Source organism: Elgaria multicarinata, chromosome 22 (assembly GCF_023053635.1).
Source record: "Elgaria multicarinata webbii isolate HBS135686 ecotype San Diego chromosome 22, rElgMul1.1.pri, whole genome shotgun sequence".
In the NCBI taxonomy this organism is placed as follows: domain Eukaryota; kingdom Metazoa; phylum Chordata; class Lepidosauria; order Squamata; family Anguidae; genus Elgaria; species Elgaria multicarinata.
In genome coordinates, this window is record NC_086192.1 from 2,020,822 (window position 1) to 2,047,051 (window position 26,230).

The 26,230-nt window shown below is 50.3% G+C and overlaps 1 protein-coding gene across 1 annotated transcript; it reads right to left on the reverse strand.

The window, feature by feature from the left end:
* Nucleotides 1–24,884, reverse strand: CORO6 (coronin 6). Its single transcript, XM_063146668.1, has 11 exons — nt 24,786–24,884; nt 22,393–22,602; nt 14,552–14,674; nt 10,989–11,118; nt 9,370–9,551; nt 6,348–6,467; nt 4,797–4,901; nt 3,645–3,790; nt 2,799–2,856; nt 1,583–1,813; nt 1–168 (listed from the first exon to the last, which is right to left on the reverse strand). The coding sequence occupies exons 2-11, from the start codon at nt 22,588–22,590 to the stop codon at nt 46–48; spliced, it is 1,416 nt and encodes a 471-aa protein (XP_063002738.1). The 5' UTR covers nt 22,591–22,602; nt 24,786–24,884; the 3' UTR covers nt 1–45.
* Nucleotides 24,885–26,230: the final 1,346 nt, after the last annotated feature.

Sequence of the window (26,230 nt, forward strand, 5' to 3'; positions counted from 1 at the left end):
CCCAGGCCCAGGCCAGGTCCCCGGAGGAGGGCGTCCAGTCCAATGCTAGTCTGTCCCATTGGCGAACTCGCAGAGGGTGTTTTCCAGGTCGGAGATGCGCTTCTCGTGGGCTTGGACAGTTTGCCGCAGGGACCGGATCTCCTCCAAGAGTTCCTCCAGGGCCGTACGCTGTGGGGAACCGGGCACCAAGAGAAAGAGGGAGAGAGAGGCAGGTTAGAAGACCGACAGTAGCTCTTCCTCACTTCCCCTCCCCTGTTCTTCTCGCTCAAGCTTCTCCCCCCAAAATCCCCGCTCTTCCTTCCTTTTTGTCTTGTAAAGTTTCTAGGCCTGGTGGTGGCAGGAGGCAAAGGCTCGCAGAAACATTTCCCAACGGCCACCTGTCCTCGCTGCCCGCACGGGCTCCTTCCTCAACCCCCCGATCTCCGTGGCCTGCCTCGCGGACAGCCACCGTGTAGATCAGGGGTGCGGAAGAGTGTTCGGCTCACAGGCCAAATTTCAGATAAGCTCTCGGGGACCACGTTCCGGAGGTGGGAGGAGCTAAAGGCAATGGGGCGGGGCAAAAATATGGCTGTATTTTAGCTTGACGTTCTTCCCGCCGAGAACTCAGCCTTAGGAGAAGCATTTAAATGTTTTAGAAGGGGGGTGGTGCGCCAAAGCCAGAAAACATCAAACAAAGGGTGGGCTGTGGAAAGGGGCGTGGCCACCTGAGCCGGATCGGAGCCCCCACACCTACATTTCAACAGGGTACAGAGGTGCTCCTATGTTATAAAGGCCAAAATGTCCACGGGCCCAAAAAAGGGGAAACCGATCGGTCAAAAGCCAAAATTGGAGGGTGAAGCAAATCGAAACGGAGCTATGCAACAAAACTTTATTGGCCTCAGTAATCCAGATCCATTTTGGCCTCAGTGATCCAGATCCGCCCTGACCCAAACACCCCAGCACCAGGGCTTTCTCCTCTTGCCAACAGAGCCAAAAAGCATTTTGGGGAAATTCTGGCGCTAACTCTCCTAAACCAATTTGGATTCAAAGATGCAAATCATGGGGGTTTATTTTAGAAGTGGGTGTTTTACATCAATGCCGTAAGGTTCGTCATGTGTTTATTATTGCTGTTGTTTTTAATAAAATATACCAATCTAATTCAATTTCCAAAAGTAAAACCTGCAATTTTTGAAAATTAAAAGCCTTTGAAACAGAACCCCAAAGTTCTGCCAGATGTCAAACGGGTGCAAAAATGGCTCCTCAAGTTCGCTTCTCCACCAGGCCGGCCCGCACGTAAGCCCAAAATCTTTGTTGGGAGAGCAAAGTCCAAGGATTTTAAAGAGATTTTCCCTACCCCGCTTTACCCACAGCCATTAAAGCACCGTAAATGGCCCCTTAAAATACCCTCCACAACCATCAACACCTCATTACCAGCAGAAGTGCTTTGGAGTAAACTGAACAGCATTAAAGTGCCTTGAAGAGCATTTTGTGGTTCTTTCCTGAGCTGCCACCAGGAGGAGCTACAGGTGCAGAGAGCAATCCAGTTTATCCTACCACCACCCTCATCCACAAACACATATCCGGTGAGCGAACACAAACTCACAGAAAAATTAGAGTCGCAACTGGATTGGCTGCGCCGTGGCCCTGTTGGGGGTTTGCTGTCTAGGATATTCTTCTTGGTGACCTTGAGCTCGCGGTTCTTGACCGGCACGTAGCCGTCCCGCAGCGAAACCAGGATGGGGTCCGCGTCCTTCCCAGACAACCATTCGTCGGCCTCTAGCGCTGGCTCAGGGCCCGGCGTGTCAGGATACAAGTCGTCTTGGAAGAGGTCAGACTGCCCAAAACAGGAAGAGAAGTCCAGATCAGGTAGGACTGTACCACATCAGCAGGGACCACTCTTCAGCCATCTTCTCCTCAGCCCACAATCAGCTGCTTTGTTTTGGCTATTTTTTCCCAGCAGTGGGATAGCGCTGAGCGCCCACAAATTGAGCTTCGGTGGGTGGCCACACATGCGCGGGGCCTTTTCTGCAGTGGCCTCCAAACTCTGCAATGAGGGTTCTGCCTTGTTGATTTTTTTTGTGGGGTGGGTGGGTGTTTGGCTGCTTAGTTATCTCTTTCAGAGTGCAATCCCATGCATGTTCAGACAGTAAAAAAAGTCCTACAACTCCCGGCGTTCCCCAACCATGGGGCGTTATAGAACTTTTTTTTACTGTCTAAACTTGCATAGGCTTGCGCCTTTCAATGCTGAACCTTTGCTGCTTTCAAAAAACAGATTTTATTGTGTTTTATTACGTGGTTTTATCACTGCTTTCATTTTCACTTTTATAATGTACATCGGCCTGAGGGCTTCGGTTATAGGGTGACTCATAAATGAAGGAACGCCCCTCGCCCATGACCATTAGGCATGCTGGTCGGGGTTGAAAGGCTGTCGCAGACAAACGCTGCCTCGCTCCACCATAAAAACAGGAGCACCAAAAGAGAAGATCGAAAACCGCAACAACCAAAAAGGAGTTTAAATGCAAGAGAAAGGCGCATTGTGTGGACACTAGCTGAACGACACACAAGTGCCTTGAAGGAGGTTTCGGGGCAGTGCCTTGAATGGCCAGCAGATGGCGCTCTTGTTGTTTTTAGACTACAGTGCGGCGCGCAGAGGGGTTTCCTTGGGGTCGTGTGTAGAACGTTTGCGCCGTTGGGTTGGTGAGCAATGCTACGTGAAGCAGGAAAGGAACGGAGGAGGGAAGTCAAACGGTTAGGGGGTCTCCTCTCTCCACCACCCCGGGGTTTCTTGTAGACACGCCAAGATGCTCTGAACGACTCACCTTTCGCGGAACGGTCATGACAATGGGCTCGCATTTGCGTTCGTGCAGCTTGTAAAATCTAGTGGGGGTGGGGTGAGAAGAAAGGGGGCACATACGGGGGTCAGGATATGGGACAGGTGCATGCGCATGCCCCTGTCCCCCTGCTCCAACAGTAAGGCCATCACCGGAGACTTCTGTGCACATTCTGGACTACTGCTGAGCGTGCTGTAATCTTCCTCTCATTTCTCAGTTGCCCCTGTCGGCACTCACCAGCCAAGTTTGATATTAAAAGGAGTGATCACAGAGACGGTCTCCTTTCTGGAAGATGAGCCTTGCCCTGGCTCCAGGAAATTCCAGATATACCACAGAGGATTGTGCCTCCTTCCTCGACGGCGGGGGCTGCCTTGACTGCACTGCGTTGGTGCCATGTTCCCCCTAAACCCCGCAGTTTTGCTCCTGCGGGGTTGCGCTGGGTAATCCCCATGCCAAGGACGGAGTGTGCAGTTTCCAGCAGTCATTCGGATACTGCAGCCCCACACACACCCGGTCTCTCCCTGGTTTCCAGCAACCATTCGTGGGTCGCCATCCGCCCGGACCCCCCTCCCTGCCCCGATCAACCACCGACGGCGGAAGAGCCGGGGTGACCTCGCTCCCAATGAAAAAGTCAGGGTAAGTCCCCATCTTTTTAACCACGCAGCTTCACTGTAAAGCCCCACGGTAGCTGCAAATCTGTGGCTGCATCATGTAACTGACGCAGCGCCAATTCGCAGCCACCGCACAGCTTTGAAGACATATAGGCAGCCCCGGGGAGTTCCGAACCAGATTCCGGCGCCAAGCTATGCCGCCCTCTCAGGGTTGGAGCCTTACCTGGCGATTTCGCATTTGCTGACATCCAGCCCTCTCTTGGGCATGAAACCCATGCCGCGTTGGGGTTCCTTGCTGCTGTAGGTGCTCAGGTAGTGGACGTAGGGGGCCTCGTCTGTAATCTCAAAGTAGCGGATGCTGCTGTCCCCCTGCACGGAAGCATGAGACTGGGATGGGAGGCAACACTGGGCAACTTTGAAAATATATATTATTATTATTTTAACTGGCATGAATGTCACACTTCAGGGTGGAGTAGGAGGGGGGGAAGGGCCGGCATCATTTTTACCCAGAAGCTGGGCTGAGCTTTCCCCATGTTGAAAAATCAGAACAATGATAATTCTTATCGATAATAATTAATTATTATTAATAAGTAATAACAATTAACATTTATTAATGCAGAATTAACACTAATTAATAATTAAGCATTGTTCATTATAATTGCTATTAATTATTATTATTCATAAATTATTATTATTATTAATAATAATAATAATAATAATAATAATAATAATAATAATAATAATACTTTTTTTTTTCATCCTTCCTCCAAGGAGCTCAAGACCAGCCTTTCCCAAACAGGCACCCTCCAGATGTGCTGGACTACTACTCCCACTGTCCCCAGCTAGCTCAGCCATAGCTTTCTGGGAAAGATGGGGGTCGTAGTCCAACACATCAGCAGAGTAGCTGGTTGGTGAAGACCGATCTAACAAACGACACAAGGAGTTATTGCTATGGCTAAGAGACTACTCGGAGTTGAGGAGCCTTCAGTTCAAATTTCGCTTCTGCCGTGAAATAACTAGGTGGCCTTAGGCAAGCCGCTCCCTCTAAGCCTCAAACCACCACCACGCTGTCCCTGATGTTGGCAGTGTGGGGATGATAACAAAGGCATACATCACAGGCTTGTCCTGAAGGCTGCAACTAGATAGCACACAACAAGCACTTTGAACATTTGTAAGTACTATCGAAATGTTACGCATTAGCACAAGAGGAAAAAAGGGATGAGGTGGAAAGAGGAAACGAGTGAACTCCAGCACTGATCCTTAAAAGGCTCCGTAGCAGATCAAATAAATGGCCAGTGGGGGCAGAAACAATTCAGGGATGGGAGGGGGCCAGATGGCAACCGGCTTCTCAGCCGATGGGAGGCCCCGCTTTTACCTTGCCGCACAGGTAGACTATGCTGGAATCGGGGTCGTAGAAGGGCAGGAGCACCCCATTGCTGGTGTCCATCTCCTGCAGGGCAACGGGCTCCTCAAAATTCTTCTGTGGGGACAAGGAAGACAGGGCTCAGGGTACAGAGGGCACAGCGCTCGGCACAGCAAACACCCCCACCCCCACCCCACCCCTAGAGCTTGGCTGCCCCACGCCCACATGGGCAGGCCGGAGGAGAAAGAAGAGGTGCCCCATGGCTGCTTTAAAGCAGCGGAGACTGGTGGCTCTGATGTCAGTGGGGCAGCGAAGACGCTCCAGGTTTCAGTCAGAACCAGTCAGAACCCTAAAGACTGAAACCCGGAGCAGATTTGCTGCCCCATTGACATCCGAGCTGCCAGCCTCTCTTGCATACCCCTGATGGAGTTGCAAGGCACCCCAAAGGGCATCTAGTCTGACCCAGCCCCTGACACCCAACGACCTTTCTCCTCTCTTCATGCATTCTTAACCCCACCCTCGTCTTCACTGCTCTTCCAGGGATCCTGACGCTCAGACCCAGAAGGGGTTGAAGGAGAGGGCGCCTCTGAGCACACGCCAAACGCATCTGGGCAGGTGTGTCCATTCCTACTGAGGGGCCACGCCTGCTGTTTTGCAACTCTCAATTTCTGGGCTTTGCACCCTTAGAAACACTGCACACCCAGCATGCAAGGGGAAGGGTAGCTCCCCATCTCCATGCCCCCCGGAAACCTACATCACTCCAGGACTCTGGGAAGTCAGCATTTTCTGGTGGAGTGTGTGTGTGTGTGTGTGTGTGTGTGTGTGTGTGTGTGTGTCAGGAGTAGAGAGCCTCAGATTATATGGCCACGTCGCCTTTCCCAAAAAACCATTCATGTTTTCCAGGATTTACGCTATTTCCATCTGTTCTAAAGTCTTGAAATGCCCCCGCCCCCTTGGGCTTAGTTACCAGTGGCAAGATCTTGATGTTAAAATGCGCTGGTATTTGGGGGCCCGCCCCTGTGGCTGCTAGCCCCGCCCCTGTGGCTGCTAGCCCCGCCCACCTCTGAAAGGCAGCCTCTGAGTGCTTCTTCAAAATGCAACTTGGCGCACTGATCAAGATTCAGTCTTTCTATTACAGGGAATGCGGCCAATTGGACTCCCCCGCAAGGCATGATTCGGGATGAAGTCCCGACGACAACTTAGACTAACCTACTGGATCTCCGGGGGACTGCGTCTCCCAGCGAGTACAGGGACAGCAATCAACTTACCGTAAAGCACCCTTTATGAGGGCATGCCTGTATTATCTTATGGGGAGGATCAAAGAGGACAGAAGTTGCAAAGTGTAAGCATGCATGCCTTGGAATCTCTGGCTTTCTTGGAAGTGTGTGCATGTACACTACACTTGCCCCGGGTGCATCAAAATGGGAGGCACCCCGTTCGAATTCAGTGGCTGCGTTGACCTGCCGTGACCCCCAGATGCATCCCTGCTAAGGTACCAGGTCCCCCGCCCCCCGAGTGGGGCAGAGGGTTCAGGGACACGGCACACCATGCTGCCTAGGCTACCGGATCCCACAAGCCCAGCTCCCGCTGGCTCATGCGCGTAAAACCCGTGGTGAAGATGAGTCCGTCGCGGGTGAAGACGGCCCGCATGGGCCTCATTCCTTCGTGGGGTGCAAACCTCTCCTGGTCAGGCGGGGGAAAGAAAGAGTTACCCAGGTGGAGACGGAGGCAGGAAGAGAGAGAAGGGAGGGAAGAAAGGTGGAGAGACTTTGTGATTGGGGAACTATTCCCTGACGAATGGCAAATGGACACAATCCAATTTTACTTCCTTTTTTTTAATAAGGGGAGAAAAGTCACTGCGAAGTGCCAGCTCCCAGTAATCCCTTGGGGGGGCGCTCTTCCTTACAGGTGCGCCCCTAAGTGGCAAAATGGAGAAACAGCCGCTGGTACAGCGTTGTTATTAAAAATTCACAGTAAATTCTAGAACTTTTAATGTTTTTAAAAAATGGTTTTAAAATTGATGTTAAGTTTGAATTACAAGTGACTTTGTGAGGGGGGTTTTTAGATAGAAAAGCAACTTGTAAATTTATAAATTAATAAAATAGAATGGAAAAAAAATAGTTTCCGCCCACCTCTCTATGGAACATGTGTCTGTTGCAGCACTATCTAGGCCAGGCTGGTTCGCTTGGTTGCCTGTGGCGAGTTTAAATTGACTCCAGGGGAACAGTCAAGGAAAGTTTTCTAAAAAAGTGGGGGGGGGGAAGCTGGCGTTGTTGTCCCCCAACGAACAGGCATTGGGATCTGGATTTGAATCTGCTCTCCACCGATATTTTCCATTCCTCCTCTCCTTCTGTGGATACAGAGGGTCCAGACGGCTCACACATACGCACATACGCCCCCATGCTGCCTTCCACCCCCATCCCCCGCCCCTCCGCAGGGTCCCGAGCCGTACCAAATCCCAAAGTGCCAGCTGCCGCTCGCTCATCTTGCTAAAGCCGGTGGTGAAGACTTTGCCGTCGGCCATAAAGATAGCCCGGACGGGGCGGGCTCCCTCGTGCGGCTTGCATTTCTCCTGGCGGTAACGGGTTAGCGGGTTAAGGCCAAACAGAAATACGCACACACACACACACAAGGTAAAGCGTTAGTACAGGTCAGTTGCCCGGCAGAGACACCGAAATTCTGAGGAGGAAAGGAGATCGGGAAATGAATAAACCACATCTGCATCACAGAATAGCAGAGTTAGAAGGGGCCTACAAGGCCATCGAGTCCAACCCCCTGCTCAATGCAGGAATTCACCCTAAAGGATCCCTGACAGATGCTTGTCCAGCTGCCTCTTGAAGGCCTCTCGTGTGGGAGAGGCCACAACCTCACCAGGCAACTGATTCCATTGTCGTACTGCTCTAACAGGAAGTTTTTACTGATGTCCAGCTGGAATCTGGCTTCCTTTATCTTGAGCCCGTTATTCCGTGTCCTGCACTCTGGGAGGATCGAGAAGAGATCCTGGCCCTCCTCTGTGTGACAACAATCCACCTTAAAGCATCCGTGACAGATGGCTGTCCAGCTGCCTCTTGAATGCCTCTAGGGTGGGAGAGCCCACAACTTCCCTAGGTCATTGGTTCCATTGTCGTACTGCTCTAACAGTCAGGAAATTTTTCCTGATGCCCAGCCAGAATCTGGCTTCCTGTAACTTGAGCCCATTATTCCGTGTCCTCTACAGGCCAGAGGCCAATGCCAGAGCATCCGGGTCCCTGTAAAGGGGACGTCTATGAGCATCAAAACAGGCACGACGTCTGGACACCAGAGTGACTTTTCCAACCAAGGGCGTTGCTAAGCCTGGGCTAATGGGGTCCTGACCCCAAATCTATTTCCCAGCGGCCCAGATCTGTGATCCAGAGCCCAGAGAGTCCATTAATTTTTGTGAACCGCCCGGGGAGCTTCAGCTATTGGGCGGTATAAAAATGCAATAAATAAATAAATAAATAAATAAATGCCAATGAAAGATTTCTTTCTTACCTTAATTGCCATGCGGGTGGGGGGGGGGTTCTTTTAAAGGGGGATTAAAAATGGGGGAGGAGGTTTAACCCACTCCTCCCCACATGCTGGCACACATGGAGCTGAGCTTTGCTTCTAAGCTTAACTGCAAAGGGCTGGGGGCAATGTTCCTCCAAGAGAGAAAGAGAAACAGGAGGAGGAAGAGAGAGAGAGAGAGACTGCAAATTAATTGCAGCTGAAGAGGAACTATTGATTTGCAATTATCTGGAGCAGGGTACACAAATTCATTTTGCAATCTGTTTTATTGAAGATGATTTGGGGAGAGAAATTAATTGCCTGGCTTTGCTTCCAGTGGAAGGAAAAGAAATCTTAAATTTGCATATGTGGATTTTTCTTTTTCAAAAAAATTAGCATATGTAAATTTTATGCAGATGTGTATCCTTATGGGTTTGGCCGCCTGAATCTTTTCAGTGGCAAGCAATACCCCCTGCTTCCGACAGAAATCTGGAACAGGGGGTTTCGGGGCCAAAAGTGAGACTTCTAGGTGGCTCAGACCAGTGCCGGCTCTCCATTTTCGGAGGGGGGGGGGAGAGCTTGGGCAAGACACGCTCTGCGGGGGCCCTCCCTCCGTGAGTCGACCTTCTTGACACCATGCTCACCAGCTGCTCTGGCTCCTCCTCCTCTTCCTCATCACTGCCGCCGCCTGCTTGTTTGGCACACGCAGAGGCAGGGGGCCAGGAGGCCGCGGCGTCTCCTGCTCCTTCTTCTCGCCCGCCACCTCCGTTGTCCGGGCCAGAGCGAGGGGCAGGCGGACAAGCAGCCTGCCACAGCGAAGAGGAGGAGCAGCAGCTCCAGGGGGACCTGCCTGTGGGCCCCTGCTGGGGCGTGGGCCCTCGGCAAATGCCCTATCATGCCGAATCTTGGCGCCAGTCCTGGCTCTAAGCTTCTGCGGTATTTGTAATCAGGGCTCTGCCACAGGGCAGGGAGAGCACACAGGGAAAGGCAGGCAGGCAGGGGGCGAAAGGGAGGGAGTCTGCCCCCCCCCACATGCTGGGCTGCAGAGGGGGAGGGCGCCGGCCCGGAAGTTACTCACTGCCACAACCAGGTGCTGACGGGGGTCGATGACACGCAGGCGCTTGTCCTTGCAGGTGGTGACGAAGAGGCTGCCGTTGTGGTTCCAGCAGACGTTGTAGATGAGGTCCGAGTGCAAATCGTCCAGGGTCAGGAGCGCCTCCCCGGTGCCCACGTTCCACAGGATGATCATGTTGTCCCCCCCTGAAGGGAGCAAAGTGGGAGGGGCTCAGGAAGCAGCAAAGGGGACGTCGGCCGGCCAGTTAGACGGCGGGGAACCGTCGCATCCCACAGATTGCATCTTGGATGCCGCTTCGGATTCTTAACTTTATTTTTTTGGGCTCCAAAAACGGGCGGGGAGATGGGATGTGCTGACTCATTGGTACATTGTGTAGTCCGTATGGAGCTATTGATACATTTCAGTCCTTATTTCTTAGTCCATCCCTGCCCTGCTGTGTGCGCCCCCACTCCCTTGCAAGGAGTTCTGGGAGGCTGACATGGCCCTGATCCACCTCTCCATTTCATGGTTAGGCTGAGAGCTGGCGATTGGCCCAAAGTTTTCCTACAGCAATTAAGCTAATTTGCACAGGAGAATTTACGTTGGGGGGGAAATTCAGTTGCATCAGAAATTTTTCAGATGCAAATGAAAAATTTCCCAATGCAAATTGCCCCACGCAAATTAGTTTAGCAAATTAGCCTAAAGAGTGGTTAATTAGCAAATTAGCCTAAAGAGTGGTTGAATTGAACATGTTTATTTTTACTTGTGTTTAGCAAACGAAGCTACAAAAACAACTCCGTGTTAAGTCTTTTTGAGTCCAGTTACATTTCAAGTATTTGCCCTGAAACGTTTGAAGGAGAAAAATTAAAGCGCACCTCATGTGTTTTAGGCTGCAGCCTTATGCATGGTTTGCATTGTTATTGCATTTTTTAAAAATTGCTTTTACTGCCGTTCTTTTAAATGTATTTCTTCTGTCGTTTTAGCTGAAATTGCTTTTTGTGGTGTTCTCATATTCTATTTAAATGTGATTCTTAATACTGCCTGTGAACCGCTTCGAGATACTTTAATATTAATGTGTTATATAAATATGTATAATAAACAAACAAAATAAATAAATGTTTCAACTGAAAAATGTCCTGCAACTCCTGGCATTCCCCAGCCAGACCCTTTTTTTCTGTTTAAACATGCCTAGGATTGTACCCTTAAAAATGATATGATGTAAACATTTATCTTTCGTTCATTCATTCATTCAAATAATTTTTACCGTGTTCTTCACCCAAAAGACTCTCAGAGCAGCTTACAAGAATTAATATTTAGACATTTCCTACCCTCGGGCTTCCAATTTCAAATGATGCAACACATGAGGAAAAGACACACGGAGGGAAGAGGAAAAAAAGCAAGATGGTGATGCTAGATTCAGAGAGCAAACCTATGGTCCCTAGAAAGAGTCCGGGGCGGCCATAGAATAGTCCAAATTTGATACTCTGACCTCGGAGCCAAGAGTCTGAGCTACCTAGTCGCTTAGCCTTTGCAACGGGGAAGGACTGATCCCAGAGAAAGTGAGGTGGGGGGAACTCGAGGCAAAAGGATTGGTCCAGGTGTATTCCCTTCTCTCTCCAGGCAGGGTGAAGAAGGAGGCTTACCTGCGCTGAGAAGGACGTTACGAGCAGTCGGATGCCAGGTCAAAATGCCCACACGTTTTGAGTGCCCTTCCAGGGTGACGATTGGCTCTGTCATATTCCGGAAGGGGGTATAGTCTGGGATTTGCCAAACCTGCCGGGAAAAAGAGTCAGTCATTTGGACAATGCAAAGCATAGGTGCATTAAAACATCAGAAGTGCTCTGAGGCTGGATCAGACCGAGGGTCCATCTAGTCCAGCACTGTGTTTACACAGTGACCAACCAGCCTTCAGCCAGGGACCCACAAGCAGGACACGTGCAACAGCACCCTCCCGCCCATGTTCCCCAGCAACTGGTGCACACTGCCTTGGATACTGGAGGGAGCACATAGCCATCAGGGCTCGTAGCCATTGATTGCCTTCTCCTCCTCCAGGAATTTATCCAACCCCCTTTGAAAGCCATCCAAATGGGTGGCCATCACCACATCTTGTGGCAGTGAATTCCATAGTTCAACTCTGCGCTGTGTGAAGACGTCCTTCCTTTTACCTGCCCTGACTCTCTCACTGTTCAGCTCCCCCGTTAGGTTCCTAATATTATGAGAAAGGGAGAAAAATGTCTCCCTCTCCAGGCATAATTTGGCGCACCTCTATCCTGTCTCCCCTCAGCCTCCTTTTTCCCAAGCTAAACAATCCCAGCTGTTGTAACCTTCCCTCCTAGGGGAGATGCTCCAGCCCCCTTGATTATTTTAGTTGCCCTTTTCTGCACTTTTTCCAGCTCTACAATAGCTTTTCTTTTGCAGTGACCAGAACTGTACACAGTATTTGAAGTGTGGTCACACCATAGAATGTATAAACAGTGTCAAATAATCCACTATAAAATCCGTTAAAAAGGCGTCAAATGCCAGGGAGTAGAAGAAATCCTTGACCTGGCACCAAAAAGGTGCTTTGGAGAGAGATCCTTTATTTATTTATTATATTTCTACACCACCCAAGAGCCGAAGCTTTCCCTGCTCAGCCACGTGACTTCAGGTGAGTCTCTCTCTCTCTCTCTCTCTCTCGGCCTAAGCAACGTCGCAAGGTTGTTGTGAGGATATCATGGCGGGGCAGAAGGAGGAAAATTCACCTACGCTGCCCTGAGTTCCTTGCAGGGCAAAGCAGAAATGTAGATAAAGCAATATAGTTTTAGGGCGCAATCCTACGCATGCTCAGGCAGGAAAAAAAGTCCTACAACTCTCACGTGGCTGGCTGGGGCACGCGAGGCATTGTGAGACTTTTTTTCCATCTAAACGTGCGCCCTAAAATTATTTTGCAACCTAAAACTGTTTTCTGCAGAGTGCTCTTCATGAGATATCTCAGCATTTGCCCTTGCAAAAGAGGTGGTGGGTTCAGGGAGGTACATCTCCCCCTTTTCTCCCCCCCCCTCCCGTCCACTGTCCAGCAACGGCAAAGAACCAACTATTCTTAGGTGCTGAGTCGTTGCGCACAGAGCTATTCTTAGCCAGAAAATGCTGCATCATACCCCAGGAGGCGGCTGCCAGCTCTAGGCCCAAGCAGCGTGGCTATAAACGGCCCGGCTACCCTCTTCCAGTGATTTAAAGGGGAACCTTCCCGGTCTGGTTTGGTTGGGAGGCGGTGGGGGGGTGTGTGTTTCGGGGCGGAAAGAGCAAGAAATCTTAAACGCACCAAATTTGGCACATTTACATCCAAACGCCTGTAGCTGATTTAGCTGTTCAAATGGTTTTTATATGTTGCGTGTTAAAGATTTTGTATTCTGTTTTTATTATCTTGCATTGGTGGTTTGCAGTTCTTGTGAACTGCCTAGAGAGGAGTTGTTGTTGTTATTATTAATTATATTATTATTATTATTATTATTATTATTATTATTATTATTATTATTATTATTATATTCATCACCCATGTATCAAGCATTTGGCAATTATCCAGGTGTCTTCATTCTCCTTGGCCAGAAGGGGAAATAGAAGCACAATTCATTCAGGATCAAAATATCAACTGGCCATGTCTTTCTTCCTTAGTCCTGTATTGCTAAAAACTGTCCCTGTGTTGTGACTCCTCCAGAGATGTAAGGGAAGTCAGAATTTGATCGCCTATCCTGCAGACGGGCAGGCGAGGGGAGTGAGGCTCAGAGTGAGCAGCTTGCATAAGGTCATCCCATAAATTCACGGTAGAGACAAGATTTGAACTGGGGACTTGCTGATACATAGCTCGGCCACTATAACAATGACAACGATAGAGCTAGAAGGTCACCTAAAATAAAAGATACAACTCTACCGAAAGCATATGTGTTGGTACAGTGAGTGGGTGGAGGAATGCAAAATCTTCAGTCAGGAAATACCTTTTATTGGGACTAACCAAAATGACTTGAATCCGCATCATTTAAATTTTCAAAATGCTACTGAAGACTTTGTGATGTGAATATCATAAAGGAGACAATCCCAAAAGCTTGCTTACTCTTGCATGATGTTTTGGTTAGTATCACCCCACTGTGGGTTCGGTTTGGTTTTTAACAAAAGCTAAAAGTTCAAGGAAGGAACTTGGAATATTCCCGAGGGGATCAGGCCCCTCACAGCCCCCCACAACATACGGCTAGTGCCTTTCCCCCAAGAATTGACTGATTGCTTGATTTTAGCAACTTGTAATGTCACTTTTCTTTCTGAATGCAAACTGGATGCAGCTTAGATCAGAAAAAGCAACAGAGAATAGACACAAAAGTATCCAATCTAAATTTCTAAATAAAATAAGAACATACAAAAAGAACCACAACCAGCCTTTTCTACACCATCTTCCATACCTGAGAGAGCGCCTTCTCCCTTACCAACCTGCCCGGTCACTGAGGTCCTCCGAGGGCCTGCTCCTGGTGGATCCACCTAGATCCATCCTCCGATTGGAATCCACCAGGGGCAGAGCCTTCAGCGTGGTGGCCCCCCTCCTGTGGAATTCCCTGCCTCTGGAGGTCAGACAGGCTCCAACCTTGTACTCCTTTCGGCGCCTCCTGAAAACATCTTTATTCCAAGAAGCCTTTCTTGAACATGCAGCCTTGGATTTCTGTTTTTGCTTCTTTTAAAATTTTGTTTTAACTGTTTTATTCTGTTTTTATTTTAATTTTACCTTGTACACCGCTCCGAATTTTTTTCAATGAGGAGCGGTATATAAATATTCTAAATAATAAATAAATAAATAAATAAATAAATGCTATACCGCCAGCGTCAAGTATTGGGTGTCCAAATTGATGAGGAATACACAGACAAGCCCTACACCTGTCTCCAATTTAACTCAATCTTCTCTCTAAAAAAAAAGGGGGATCTCCAAAGCTCTGAACATCCCAGCACCCCCTGCTTTTCATCCACTGGCACCACCACTTTCCATGACTATCACTTACTGTGACCGCCGCTTACCATAACTGTTGCTTATCATTGCCATCATGTACCATGACCATCACTTACCGTGGCCGTCACTTGCCATGACCATCGCTTACCGTGCCCATCACGTACCATGACATCACTTCCCTGGACCATAACCTAACAGGACTGGCACTTACCGGGACCATCGCTGACCGTGGCCGTCACTTACCATGACTGTCGTGTCCTCGGAGGCACTGGCGAGGACGTTGTCATTGTGGGGGCACCAGTCAATGTCCAGCACAGGGGCCGTATGCCCGGTTACCAAGGGGATGTTTTTGTCCACACGACCGGTCTGTAAACACAAACACAGACACAGATAATTTCCGGGAAGGGTAATCCCCACAAAAGCAGGCCAAATTCTGAAAGGTTATCTGCCTCGTTGCGCAAGGTGGCGTCAGGCCATGGAATGTTTCTCAGGCAGGACAAAGGGCATCTATACATGGAGTTGGCAGGAGACCTCAGAGGCAATCTAGTCCAGCCTTATTCCTTACAGGGCATCCAGAGCTAAAGGATCTCCAATAAACGCCTGCTTGGCTCAAAGGCCTCCAACGAGGAAGAGCCTGCCAACCCTCCAGGACCTTGGTCCCATTTTCACACTGCTCTTACTGTCAAGACGTTTCGCCTAATGTTCAACCGAAATCTACCCTCCTGTAATAAGCCTGCCAGACCTAGTGCTGCCCTCTGGAGTAGCGGGGAACAAGACATGGCCCTCTTTCCGCTGAAAAGTGCAGCACCTAGAACTGAGTACCACATTGTGAGCTCTGACCTGTGCAGAAGAAAGCAGAACCATCACTTCGAGTGACTTGAAAACTAGGGCTTGATTCGGGCTGCTTAAAATCACATTTGCCTTTTCTGTAGCTGTGTCACACGGCTGGCTCACAGTCTTCTTGTGATCGGTGACTAACTCAGCACCCTATTCACACGTACTGCTGCCAACCTCCCATCCTGTAACGGCACACTTGATTTGTAGTTTTTTTTTCCTGAACTGCCAAACTTTGCATTTTCATCCTGTTATGTTTCAGTCCAGTTTCTTATTCTATCCAGGTCATTTTGAACTGTATCCCTGCCTTCGGAGGTATTTGCTGGACTTCCACAGATTTCATGAGGATTCAATTCATCGCTTCATCAACATTCAGAGAGCCAGAAGGGAGGATTCATACAGGAGGGAGGCCAACGAGAACGGAGCAGGACATGAGGAAATTGTCCGGTGGGAAAAGAGCAAAGAGAAAATGGACAGTGTGGTTCAGGGGTTAGAGTAAAGGGCAGCTGAAGAGAAAGCACCAACAAGAGATGGAAACCTGGAGATGCACCAGAGGTATGTTCATGATAAATTATAAAGTGTTGGGACTGGTTACGAGGGTAACCAATCCACCCTTTCTTCCTCAGCCTAACCTATTTCACAGGATTGTTGTGAGGATAAATTGAACTGGACACTGCCCCAAGTTTTTTGGAGAATGCGAGGAGAGGATAAAAACGCAATTTAAAAATATCAGAAGCATGATCTTCAATGAACCTTCCTTACAAATTTGCACATTCGGTTTGGTGTGCATGGTGTGCATATTACACAGGAGTGGGAATTACAAGCCCAGGAGAGACAAGTCCGGCCCTCTTGGGGTCTCACCTGCTTTGCCTGGTAGCCATGCCCCCTACCCTTGGCCACGCCCCTTTCCCAGAACCTTTGGGTGATTTCCCAGCTTTTGTACAGGTTTTTTCCCCCTTCATTCTAGAAGGTTGAAATGTGTCTCCTAAAGTTTAGATACCGGCAGCAAGAGCTAAAATAGGCCGGTATTTTGGCTACACCCCTTTTGCCACGCCCACTCCATGAATCATAGAATAGCAGAGTTGGAACGGTCCTACAAGGCCATCTAGTCCAACACCCTGCTCAATGCAGGAATCCACCCTAAAGCATCCCTGACAGATGGTTGTCCAGCTGCCTCTTGAAAGCCTCTAGTGTGGGAGATCCCACAACCTCCCTAGGCAACTGATTCCATTGTCTGACTGCTCTAACAGTCAGGAAGTTTTTCCTGATGTCCAGCCGGAATCTGGCTTCCTTTAACTTGAGCCCGTTATTCCGTGACCTGCACTCTGGGAGGATCGAGAAGAGATCCTGGCCCTCCTCTGTGTAAAGAGATCCTGGCCCTCCTCTGGGTGACAACGTTTTAAGTATTTGAAGAGTGCTCTCATGTCTCCCCTCCATCTTCTCTTCTCCAGGCTAAACATGCCCAGTTCTTTCAGTCTCTCTTCATAGGGCTTTCCAGACCCCTGATCATCCTGGTTGCCCTCCTCTGAACACGCTCCACTGCGTCCTTCTTGAATTGTGGAGCCCAGAACTGGACGCAATACTCTAGATGAGGCCTAACCAGGGCCGAATAGAGAGGAACCAGTACGTCACGCGATTTGGAAGCTATCCTTCTATTAATGCAGCCCAAAATAGCATTTGCCTTTCTTGCAGCCATATCACACTGTTGGCTCATATTCAGCTTGCGATCTACAACAATTCCAAGATCCTTCTCGTTTGTAGTATTGCTGAGCCAAGTATCCCCCATCTTGTAACTGTGCATTTGGTTTCTATTTCCTAGATGTAGAACTTGGCATTTATCCCTATTAAATTTCATTCTGTTGTTTTCAGCCCAGCGCTCCAGCCTATCAAGATCACTTTGAAGTTTGTTTCTGTCTTCCAGGGTATTAGCTATCCCACCCAATTTGGTGTCATCTGCAAATTTGATAAGCATTCCTTGCACCTCCTCGTCCAAATCATTAATAAAAATGTTGAAGAGCACTGGGCCCAGGACTGAGCCCTGCAGTACCCCACTCGTTGCCTCTCCCCAGTTTGAGAAGGTTCCATTGATAAGTACTCTTTGAGTCCGATTCTGTAGCCAACTGTGAATCCACCTAATAGCCCACTTTTAGCTAGTTTGTTAATCAGAATATCATGTGGTACTTTGTCAAAAGCTTTGCTGAAATCAAGATACATTACGTCCACAGCATTCCCACGGTCCACAAGGGAGGTTACCCGATCAAAAAATGAGATCAAATTAGTCTGACAGGACTTGTTCTTGACAAATCCATGTTGGCTTCTAGTAATCACTGCATTGATTTCAAGGTGTTTACAGATTGACTTCTTTATAATCTGCTCCAGAATTTTCCCAGGGATGGATGTCAGACTGACTGGTCTGTAGTTCTCAGGTTCCTCCTTTTTGCCCTTTTTGAAGATTTGAGTGTCTCTGAAATGGAATTTGGCGTTTTTGAAGATTTTGAGCGTCTCCGAAATGGAATTTGGCCTTCAGGATGGCAGGGATCCAACACCTCTGGCTTGCAAGGATGCGCCCAGAGATCCCCTGGAAACAGAACTGTGAAAAACACAGGTTTACGCCAAGCAGCGAAAGCCAGGAAGTTCAGGGATGGGGGGGGGTAGGTGGGGGGGGCATCTGAACGCAACAGGCGTAGCTGTGCCGCATCGCTCCCTGCTGACCATGGTGGGGAGGGGAGACGTCACAAGGGGCTTGAACCATGGTGGGGAGGGGAGACGTCACAAGGGCCCCCGGGTTCCCATTTTGGGAGCGCGACCTTGAGGGAGTCTCGGGACGCTCCGCCCCATCCTCACGCGCTTCGTGCACCGCTCGCTCGGTAAACAGCCCAGCTGGAAACCCGAGCTGTGGAAAAAGAGACCCTCCGACTTCCTGCCATCACTTTAATTGTTCCCCAAGTGAGTCATTTGTTATTGTGAGCGGAGAGCTGTCCCCGGCCCGGCCAACTGCTCCAGTCTGTCTTTCAGCCACCGTGGGCATACTTGGCCTGAGTGGGGTGTCACGGGGGTGGCGGTGAGAGGATTTGGACAAAGGCAAGACCATCGAGGTGCGTAGCGGCGAAGCTGCTGAGTAGTGCAACAGTAAGGAGAAAGACAGGGGAGGCTGGAGCGAGGCAGGAGCAAAGCTACAGAAACGAGCATTTCCCCCCCATTCTAGTTTAAAGTTATCTTCTTTTAGCTCCTAGATCCACACCTGTCTCCCTGTTTCCAGGCGGGGCGGCCCTCAATACTTTTGCCATGATTGGGTTGATGCGCCATGGGAACATTAAAGCCCACGCAGTTGCTTTAGTCACATCCAGAAACTTCAACTAGTATAAAGAGCAGCGGCGAGTTTTAAAAGAGATCAGAGAAGGGTTTTTTTTTGGTGTGTTTTTAGGACATTGACCCTCTTTTAGACCAAGGGCCGGATTACATATCAAAGAAGCTCCCGGGGGCCGGATTCCAGTAGTGGCTGGGGTCGAAAATACATCCCTCTTCTACATGAGCTGCAATGGCCAAGGGTCCGTTTCCATGCTCAATTTAAAACATTAGTTATCACCTCAAATTTTTTAAAACGGTTTGTGACAAGGAGAGTTAGAGGAGGACCGTCTCATCCTATCCTGTTCTGCCCCTTTGCTACGCTCTTTTGCATGTCCTGTTCTGCCCCTTTGCTACGCTCTTTTGCATATCCTGTCCCCATCCAAGGAGTGGTGATTGGAACAGGCCAGAGGGCTCTCTCAGCGGGAGAGCCAATCCTTTGGAACTCCTTGCCTCAGGAACCCTGCTTGGCTTCCTCCTTGTCCTGAACGTTTTGTAAAATCTTGATGCAACTTTGGCCTGTTAGTTGGGTTAATTTCATAGAATCATAGAATAGTAGAGTTAGAAGGGGCCTACAAGGCCATCGAGTCCAACCCCACCCACCCCCGCCCGCTCATTTCAACATCTAACTCTGTATTTCTCCCTCTTCTGTCACAGTTCTCTTTTTCATCATCCCCTTTTGCAGCTTGCTCAGGTGAGGACATGACCTGCCTTTTTAAGGCTTCCCCCTTAGCTGGTTTGAGTTGTAACTAGAAAGGCAGGAGATCAATATTCTTAAGAAATTAAAAAAATATATTCAGGAATATTTCCCCTTGGCTCGTTTTGAAAGCGGTGACATCTCTTCCCCTCCAGCGTTATGCAAAAGGACTCTGGGAGCTTTGCAATGTTTAAGCGGTAGATTTATGAACCAAAGCTTAATTGGAAGGAATCCAGTGAAGAAGATATTTTACTACGTCTTTTTAAAAATCTGTTTTCGTTCTGTAATAAGGAATGCGGAGGGGGGCAGCCCTATTCCCTACTACAGAACGAAAATAGTTAGATATTAATGACGGTAGAGCATTAATATCTAACACAATAATAACCCAGAGCATGAGTTGGGTATGGATTATCATTTACCCTGTTCAGATGACACACTAAGCCATGGTGGTTAAGCGTGTCATGTGAACCATTCCTAACTATGGTGGCTACAGAACCACGATTTAAACACGCTCACTGACCATGTGCTGCAAAAGGGTTAGCGGCCTAACCATGGCTTAGCGTGTTGTCTGAACAGAACCACTGAAACCACGGGACGTCATTACGTACAAACTTTGCCCTGTGTTTTAACTACGGGTTGCTAACCACGAACAACCCAGGAAGAGAACCCATGGCTTGTTGTTAGGTTGTGAACTCTGGGTTGTTCATTCTTAACAACTCATATTTAAACCATAGTGTAGGTTTGCACATAACATCAACCCACAATTCAGCAAACAACCCATTCTCAACCCGTACTCTGGGTCGTCGTTCCGTGTGAACCAGGCCAATGTGTCAACTTCCAATTAAGTAATAAACGCTTTCTTTCTTTTTCCTTCTCTTTCTCACACACATATTTGTTATCTCCAAAAGGCCCCCCGTAAGTGAAAACTTAACAATCCGGAAACGTCTTTATCTCGTCTATTGGAGGAAGAAAGGAGCAATGAATGAACCGGAAATGTTTTAAATTGGTCAGTAACTCCAAAGGCTCATTTCAGGCCTCTGGATTTTTTTAAAGACTTCAAATTTAATAGCGCCCCCGCTCTGTCCTGATAATACGGACGCCGTGCTTTACCCCGGGACAGCGGCCATCCCATCCACCTCCTCCTCCACGCCCCTCCCCCCCATGTCAAGAAATACTTTTGTAAGCCGCTGTGAGAGCCTTTTTTGGCTGAATGGCGGCATAAAAATCCTTAAATAAAAATAAATAAATAAATGCTGTCCAACTGTAGGGGAGCACAACAGGGTTGAGTTTCATCCCCTTTTCTCCAAGCAAAAGACCTCCTCGGACCCCCTTCCAGTGGAAGGCCTGAGGTCTGGACACTGAGGAGTGGGCTACCCATTGCTATGGTAACACCATCCCCAGGCACAAAGGTCTAGCCGAGAGGAAAATCGTCCCCCAGGAATGAAGAACTGGCAGATGGTGGCTCTTCCATCACAGCCACACACAAGACCCCCACGAAGGCAGCTGGGACCCCTACCCCACCCCACTGAGCCTCCAGCCACACCAGGGCCGTAGGGGAAGAGATCAAAACCAGCAGGAGAACGTTAAAGGGCAGGGTTGCCTACTGGGAGGGGTGTTCTTCCAAAGAATAGCTTTAGGAAGAGGAGGTGGAGCGGGGCCCAGGGAGTGAAGAAAGGCCCCTCCGTCCACCCCCACCCGCCCCAGAGAAGATGGAGAGGGGCTTATTAAGCATCTTCGTGGTTCACCTCGAAAGGGAGCATTTCGTCATTTGGCAGGTGGCAGGTCTTACCGAGGTGGTCAAGTCGGGGTGGGGCTGTATCACTTCAGATGCCAGGTGAAGGCTCACAGGACAGAATACGCCTCCATACAAAAAGTAAATCAGGTTAACCCCAAAATGTGGGAAGCTAGCTTAGCTTCTCTCTCCCTGACACCCTAAGCTTCTATAAACAGGGATTGACACACTAGCCTTCTACAATCACTAGCTCTCCACTTGATGTCTGAAGTGGTACAGCCCAGACACAGGAAAACTAGCTTAACCTTCCCCCTGACCCACTAGCCTTCTACACGCAAGGAGTGACACGCTAGCCCTTCACCTGATGGCTGAGGTGATACATTAAAAGCTTTTACTGCTTTTAAATTATATATTGTTTTAACTTGGTTCATGGTTTAATTTGCTTTTAACTGTGCATATTTATTGTTTTATACTGTATGCTTTTATCTGTATGCCGCTCTGAGAACTTAATGCTATAGGGCGGGATACAAATGTTTTTAAATAAATAAATAATACAGTGCAATGTGAACTCAGTCAGAGGTCTCCTCCCCTGTCTGTGTGCTGGCGGAAGACTGCTATCCTACCTCGCTGGGTTGTTGTAAAAGATAATCAATGCAAAGTGCTTTGAATGTTTTTTTTAAAAAGGCTTGTGATTGCTTTTACTCTAAAAACGGCCACCGCCCTTGTGGCAATACCCACCTTTCTGTCCCTTAGGTATGTCTGGATTTGTATGTCCAGTGAGCGCGGAATGTTTGACTGAGTGGGCGTGGCCAGTGATGCGGTGAGAGAGGGGGAGGAAGGAGTATAAATAGGTTGGCTGAGGGGATTGTGAGTTTAGTTTGGTTTGAGTGGGAGTTTTAGTCTGGGAGTTTTTAGTCTGGCTTGTGCTTCGTGAGAGTGTTTGGTGTGAGGAGTAAGAAGAGATAGAATTTTAAGGGACTTGGGATTGTTGTTATAAGTATAAAAATAAGCAGGTTGGATCCAAATTGAAATAGAATTATCGAATAGCAGAGTTGGAAGGGGCCTACAAGGCCATCGAGTCCAACCCCCTGCTCAGTGCAGGAATCCACCCTAAAGCATCTCTGACAGAGGGTTGTCCAGCTGCCTCTTGAAATACTAAAGATCTGTTAAATTTCAATAAACTTCTGTTACCACAAACCATGCGTCAGCTCGGATTTATTACCTGCTATATTACACAGTGTAAAAACATCTAACCATGCACCTGCAGCTCAGTACCTCAACAATATTTTCCAAAGCCCTTAGCCTTGTTCCCTCACGTACAGGGGGGAGGTTGTGTTGGGTTTACCCTTTCCTCAGGCTTGAGAAGGGCGTGCCAGGCAAGGCCTTCTGGGTGAGGTCGGTGCCGTCGCAGCCCTCCTCTTAAACGTCGCCCACCCAGCAAGAAGAAGGGAAGCCCCCCCCGCTGCCCCCCCGTACCTTGGATAGAGGCAGCACCATGAAGGCGCCTCCGCCTCCCGACTCCACAATGATGGCGATGAACTTGGGGTTGACAGCGCAGAAGGAGCTGTCCCACGTCACCTTGGAGACCCGGATGTCCTCGTACATCTGGTCCGCCTTGACCGGCTGCCCAAAGACGTGCCGGAACTTGCTTTGACGCACCACCCGGCGGCTCATGGCGGAGAGATTCTTTGGGGGACGTGGGGAGAACGCAGGGAAAAAAGAGAGATCAGCGGGGGAGTCACAGAACGTGCTAGGACTGCAACAAAATGTTGCCATACGTCAGCCTTGCCCAACCCGGTGCCCTCCAGATGTGTTGGAACACAACTCCCATCATCCCCGGCTGGCGTGGCCAGCGGCCAACTCCTCCCTCTTGCTTCCCCTCTCCCCAGTTTTTGCTCTAATGCTGTCGGCACTCAGCAGGCGAGACGGCTCTTAGAGGGAGGGATCTGAAATGCTGCCTTTTCAGTCCCAACGTGGCATCGAGAAAAGCCAGACTCAGGGCCACGAATTAGCCCATGTAAACGCAGCAAAATAATTATTTGGAGGAGGGGTACTGTTATATTTCCTCCCAGGTGAAATGGAAAGAACTGAAAGAACTGAAGCTCCTCCGTACTGGTCGAATTTTAGCTTCCTTGTATGCTCCTCGGGGCAGAGAGCTGCATTTTAAGGAACGTCAAGTTTCTTGACCGGCAGCCTCACTTCACAAAGGCAGCAAACTTTGCCTCGGCTACGACTTCGCTCTCTTCTTAAGCCCCATCCCGCTTGGCATTTGCAGATGTGCTTTTGGGGTGTTCAAAATGCCTCCATGGGCGTTATTTTGGTCACCCTTGCAACAACAGCCCTGAAAGGTAGGCTAGCGTTACCATCCCCATGTCACAGAAGGGAGGACTTGAGGTTAGAAGAGAGATTGCGGGCCGTCCTACCGTGACTTGGTAAATCCGCAGCACGCCGAGATTTGAACTAGGATCCCTACACCTCGATACTCTGAGTGGCTAAATACCTACTGTGCCCTCATGATGCCATGGTGGTGCCAAAAACGTAGCAGTTTGGGGGAGATGTCTAGAGCCTCGCTGGGCAGAAGCGAGCCGTCCAACACTGCAGGGCTGGCTTCCCACATTTTGAAGGAAGCCTTGTAATACATGTCACCATCCTAAAGGGACCCCCAATAAGTCCGGAGGCTAAAACGACCGAATTGCACCTGGGCGTAACACACGCCTGGTCCTAAATAAAGGAGTTTGAACGTCACTACGAAGCACATCGCTTTGCTAGATCCACAGCAGCTGGGGCTGGGCGTGCCAACAGCACCCGGCCAGCCGGATACGTCTCGGAAGCTCAAAACGAGGCAAGGAACCGCCGCACCTGGTGTTCCAAGACAGACTGCTGCTGCATAGGGAAGCTCTATGAAGCAGCCCCAGCTCACGTTGATGGAGCACTCTCTCCTGGATTTATCTAAGCTTTTTAAATCGCCGTCTACTCAGCCAAGGGCCTCCGAGTCTGGGAAGTCTAGCCCAGTGGACTAATGGCCGCTGCGGAATGAGAATTCCATACATCAGGTGCACCAAGGAGTCCTTTTTGTCCGCCCCGAACTGCGCGCCAATCCTCGGGTGACCCCTGAGAAGTTCCGGTCTCAGAAAGAGGAAGAAGAAATGTCCCCCTCTCCCTATGCAAGATCGAACGTGCCTACACAAAAGATCACCCTCCGGGTATGCCCCGTCCCGGGTTCCGAGCCTGGAGTGTGCACCCTCAGACATACGCAAACCCAAATGTCACAAAGGCACACACAAGCCCCAATACGTCTAATTTCCTCCACGTCCACTCACTACTCTCTCGAACCCGCATCTACGCACAGCCACTATTTGTACAGCGCCAGCACTGGATTCATTAAAGGATACAAGAGGACTAAGCCTCTGCCCTGAGGGGCTTACAGTCTATCATCAACAGAGCTAGGATTAAACAGAGAAGAATGATTTCAGTCACACCTACTGAAACTTAGTTACACTAAGGCAGCCTTCTCCAACATGTGTCGGACTACATCTCCTGTCGGCCACAGCCAGCATGGCCAACCATCACAGGTGATGGATGCTGTAGTCCAAAAGATTTGGAGGACATCTGGGGGAGAGACTACACTAGGGTACAGGGCAGGCTTCCCCAAGCTGGGATCTTCCAGAGGCTTGTGGCGACATCTCTGGGCATTTCTGTCCCTTGGCCTTGCTGGCTGGGGCTGATGGGAGTTGAAGTCCCAAACATCTGGGTTAGGGAAGGAGTCACATACGCAAGCGCGCACACACACACGTCCCCTGGGTCATGCAACACACACACACGTGAGCCCGCATCCTGGAATCATGCAGAGAAAACGCACACGCATTCACCTGGTCGTGCGAACGCTCAGGAAACAATCAAATCCAGGAAAGCGTCTCTTTGCGCCAAGTTTGGAGAACCTCCCGATCCCTGTTCTTAAGCCGGGGTGGTGGTGGTGTCGCTTCCCCTTCCTCCTGGGCAGCGGTGGGGGCGGGGGGTCCAACTTCTCAATGGGCCCGAGGCGAAGGAGGGCTCGGAACTCCTCCCCGGCGCTGCGGCGGCGGCTATAGAAGGCGCGAGGCGAGGCGAGGCGAGGCGCTGCAATGCAACCCAGAGGTCACTTTCCTAATATAGCCTCCTTCTGCAGCGGCTCTGGATTGGGGGGCGGCGGGGGGAGGGGGGATTTGAAGCTGGGGAGGGGGCTGACTCGGAGCAGGACATCCCTTCTTCCAGACTGCCCAGGAAATGGGCCATCCGCGAAGGGGCGGGCGGGTTTGGGTTTGGGGGTGGGGAGGGGGGACCCCGCGCCCTCCATTTTACGCCTCTGCGCCCAGGTCTCCAAGGGCGCGCGGGGCCGGGGGGGGGGGGGCGGGCTGCGGGGCCTTACCGCTTTCCCCGGGCGGGCGGAGGCCGGAGGGGAAGCGGGGAGGGTGGGGGGGGGGTCTCCGTCTCGTGGCCTCTCCCCGGAGCTCCGCAGGCGCCTCGTGCTGCTGCGTCCGGCGGGGCGGGCTGGCACACAGCGCCTGGCGCAGGGGGCCGGCTGCGGCTGGAGGAGCAGCTGCCGCCGCCGCCGCCGCCGCCGCTGCCACCATCATCTCAGGTCGCCGGCGCTTGCCCCCGCCCTCTCAGCGAGGGAGGGGGGCAACAGCTGCGAGGGGAAGGGGCGCCCCCTCCCCCCAGGGGATGAGCGGCTGCGTCCCGAGAGGCCCAGGCAGGCGCTGAGGAGGGAGGCCAGGCAGAGGGAGAGGGAGAGGAGGAGGGCACCCACCCCCAGGCGTTTTGAAGGCAGCTGCCGGGGGGGGGGGGCAGAAGGGTCAACCCCCTCCCCCGGGGGCCATCCAGTCCAGCCTCCCTGCCGCTTCTGACAGAGCTGGGTTGCTGTGCTCTCTTGTGCCCTTGGCGTCGGAAGATAGACTGTGCCTGGTCGGGGAGGTTCTATCGAGTGTGCCACGGTGTCAGGAAAAGCCCGGAGCCACTGAGGAAGTGGCCTTCTATGGAGTCAGACCCTTGCTCACATGGACCTGGTTCACACGACACGACAAGCAGAAATATGGGTTGATTGCGGGTGGCTGTTGAACCGTGGATTGCTGTTGAATTGTGGGTTAATGTGTTAACCTGAACTTAGCCACGATAACAAACCATGGTGAACAACCCACGGTTCGGAACCCAGTAGCAAATCATGGGTTCTCTTCCTTGGGTTGTTCTTGGTTAACAAACCTTGGCTTGTTAGCACAGCTGGGTTCAGGCCCAAGGTTGGCTTAACCCAGTGTCCTGTTTCCATCGTGGTCAGCCAGAT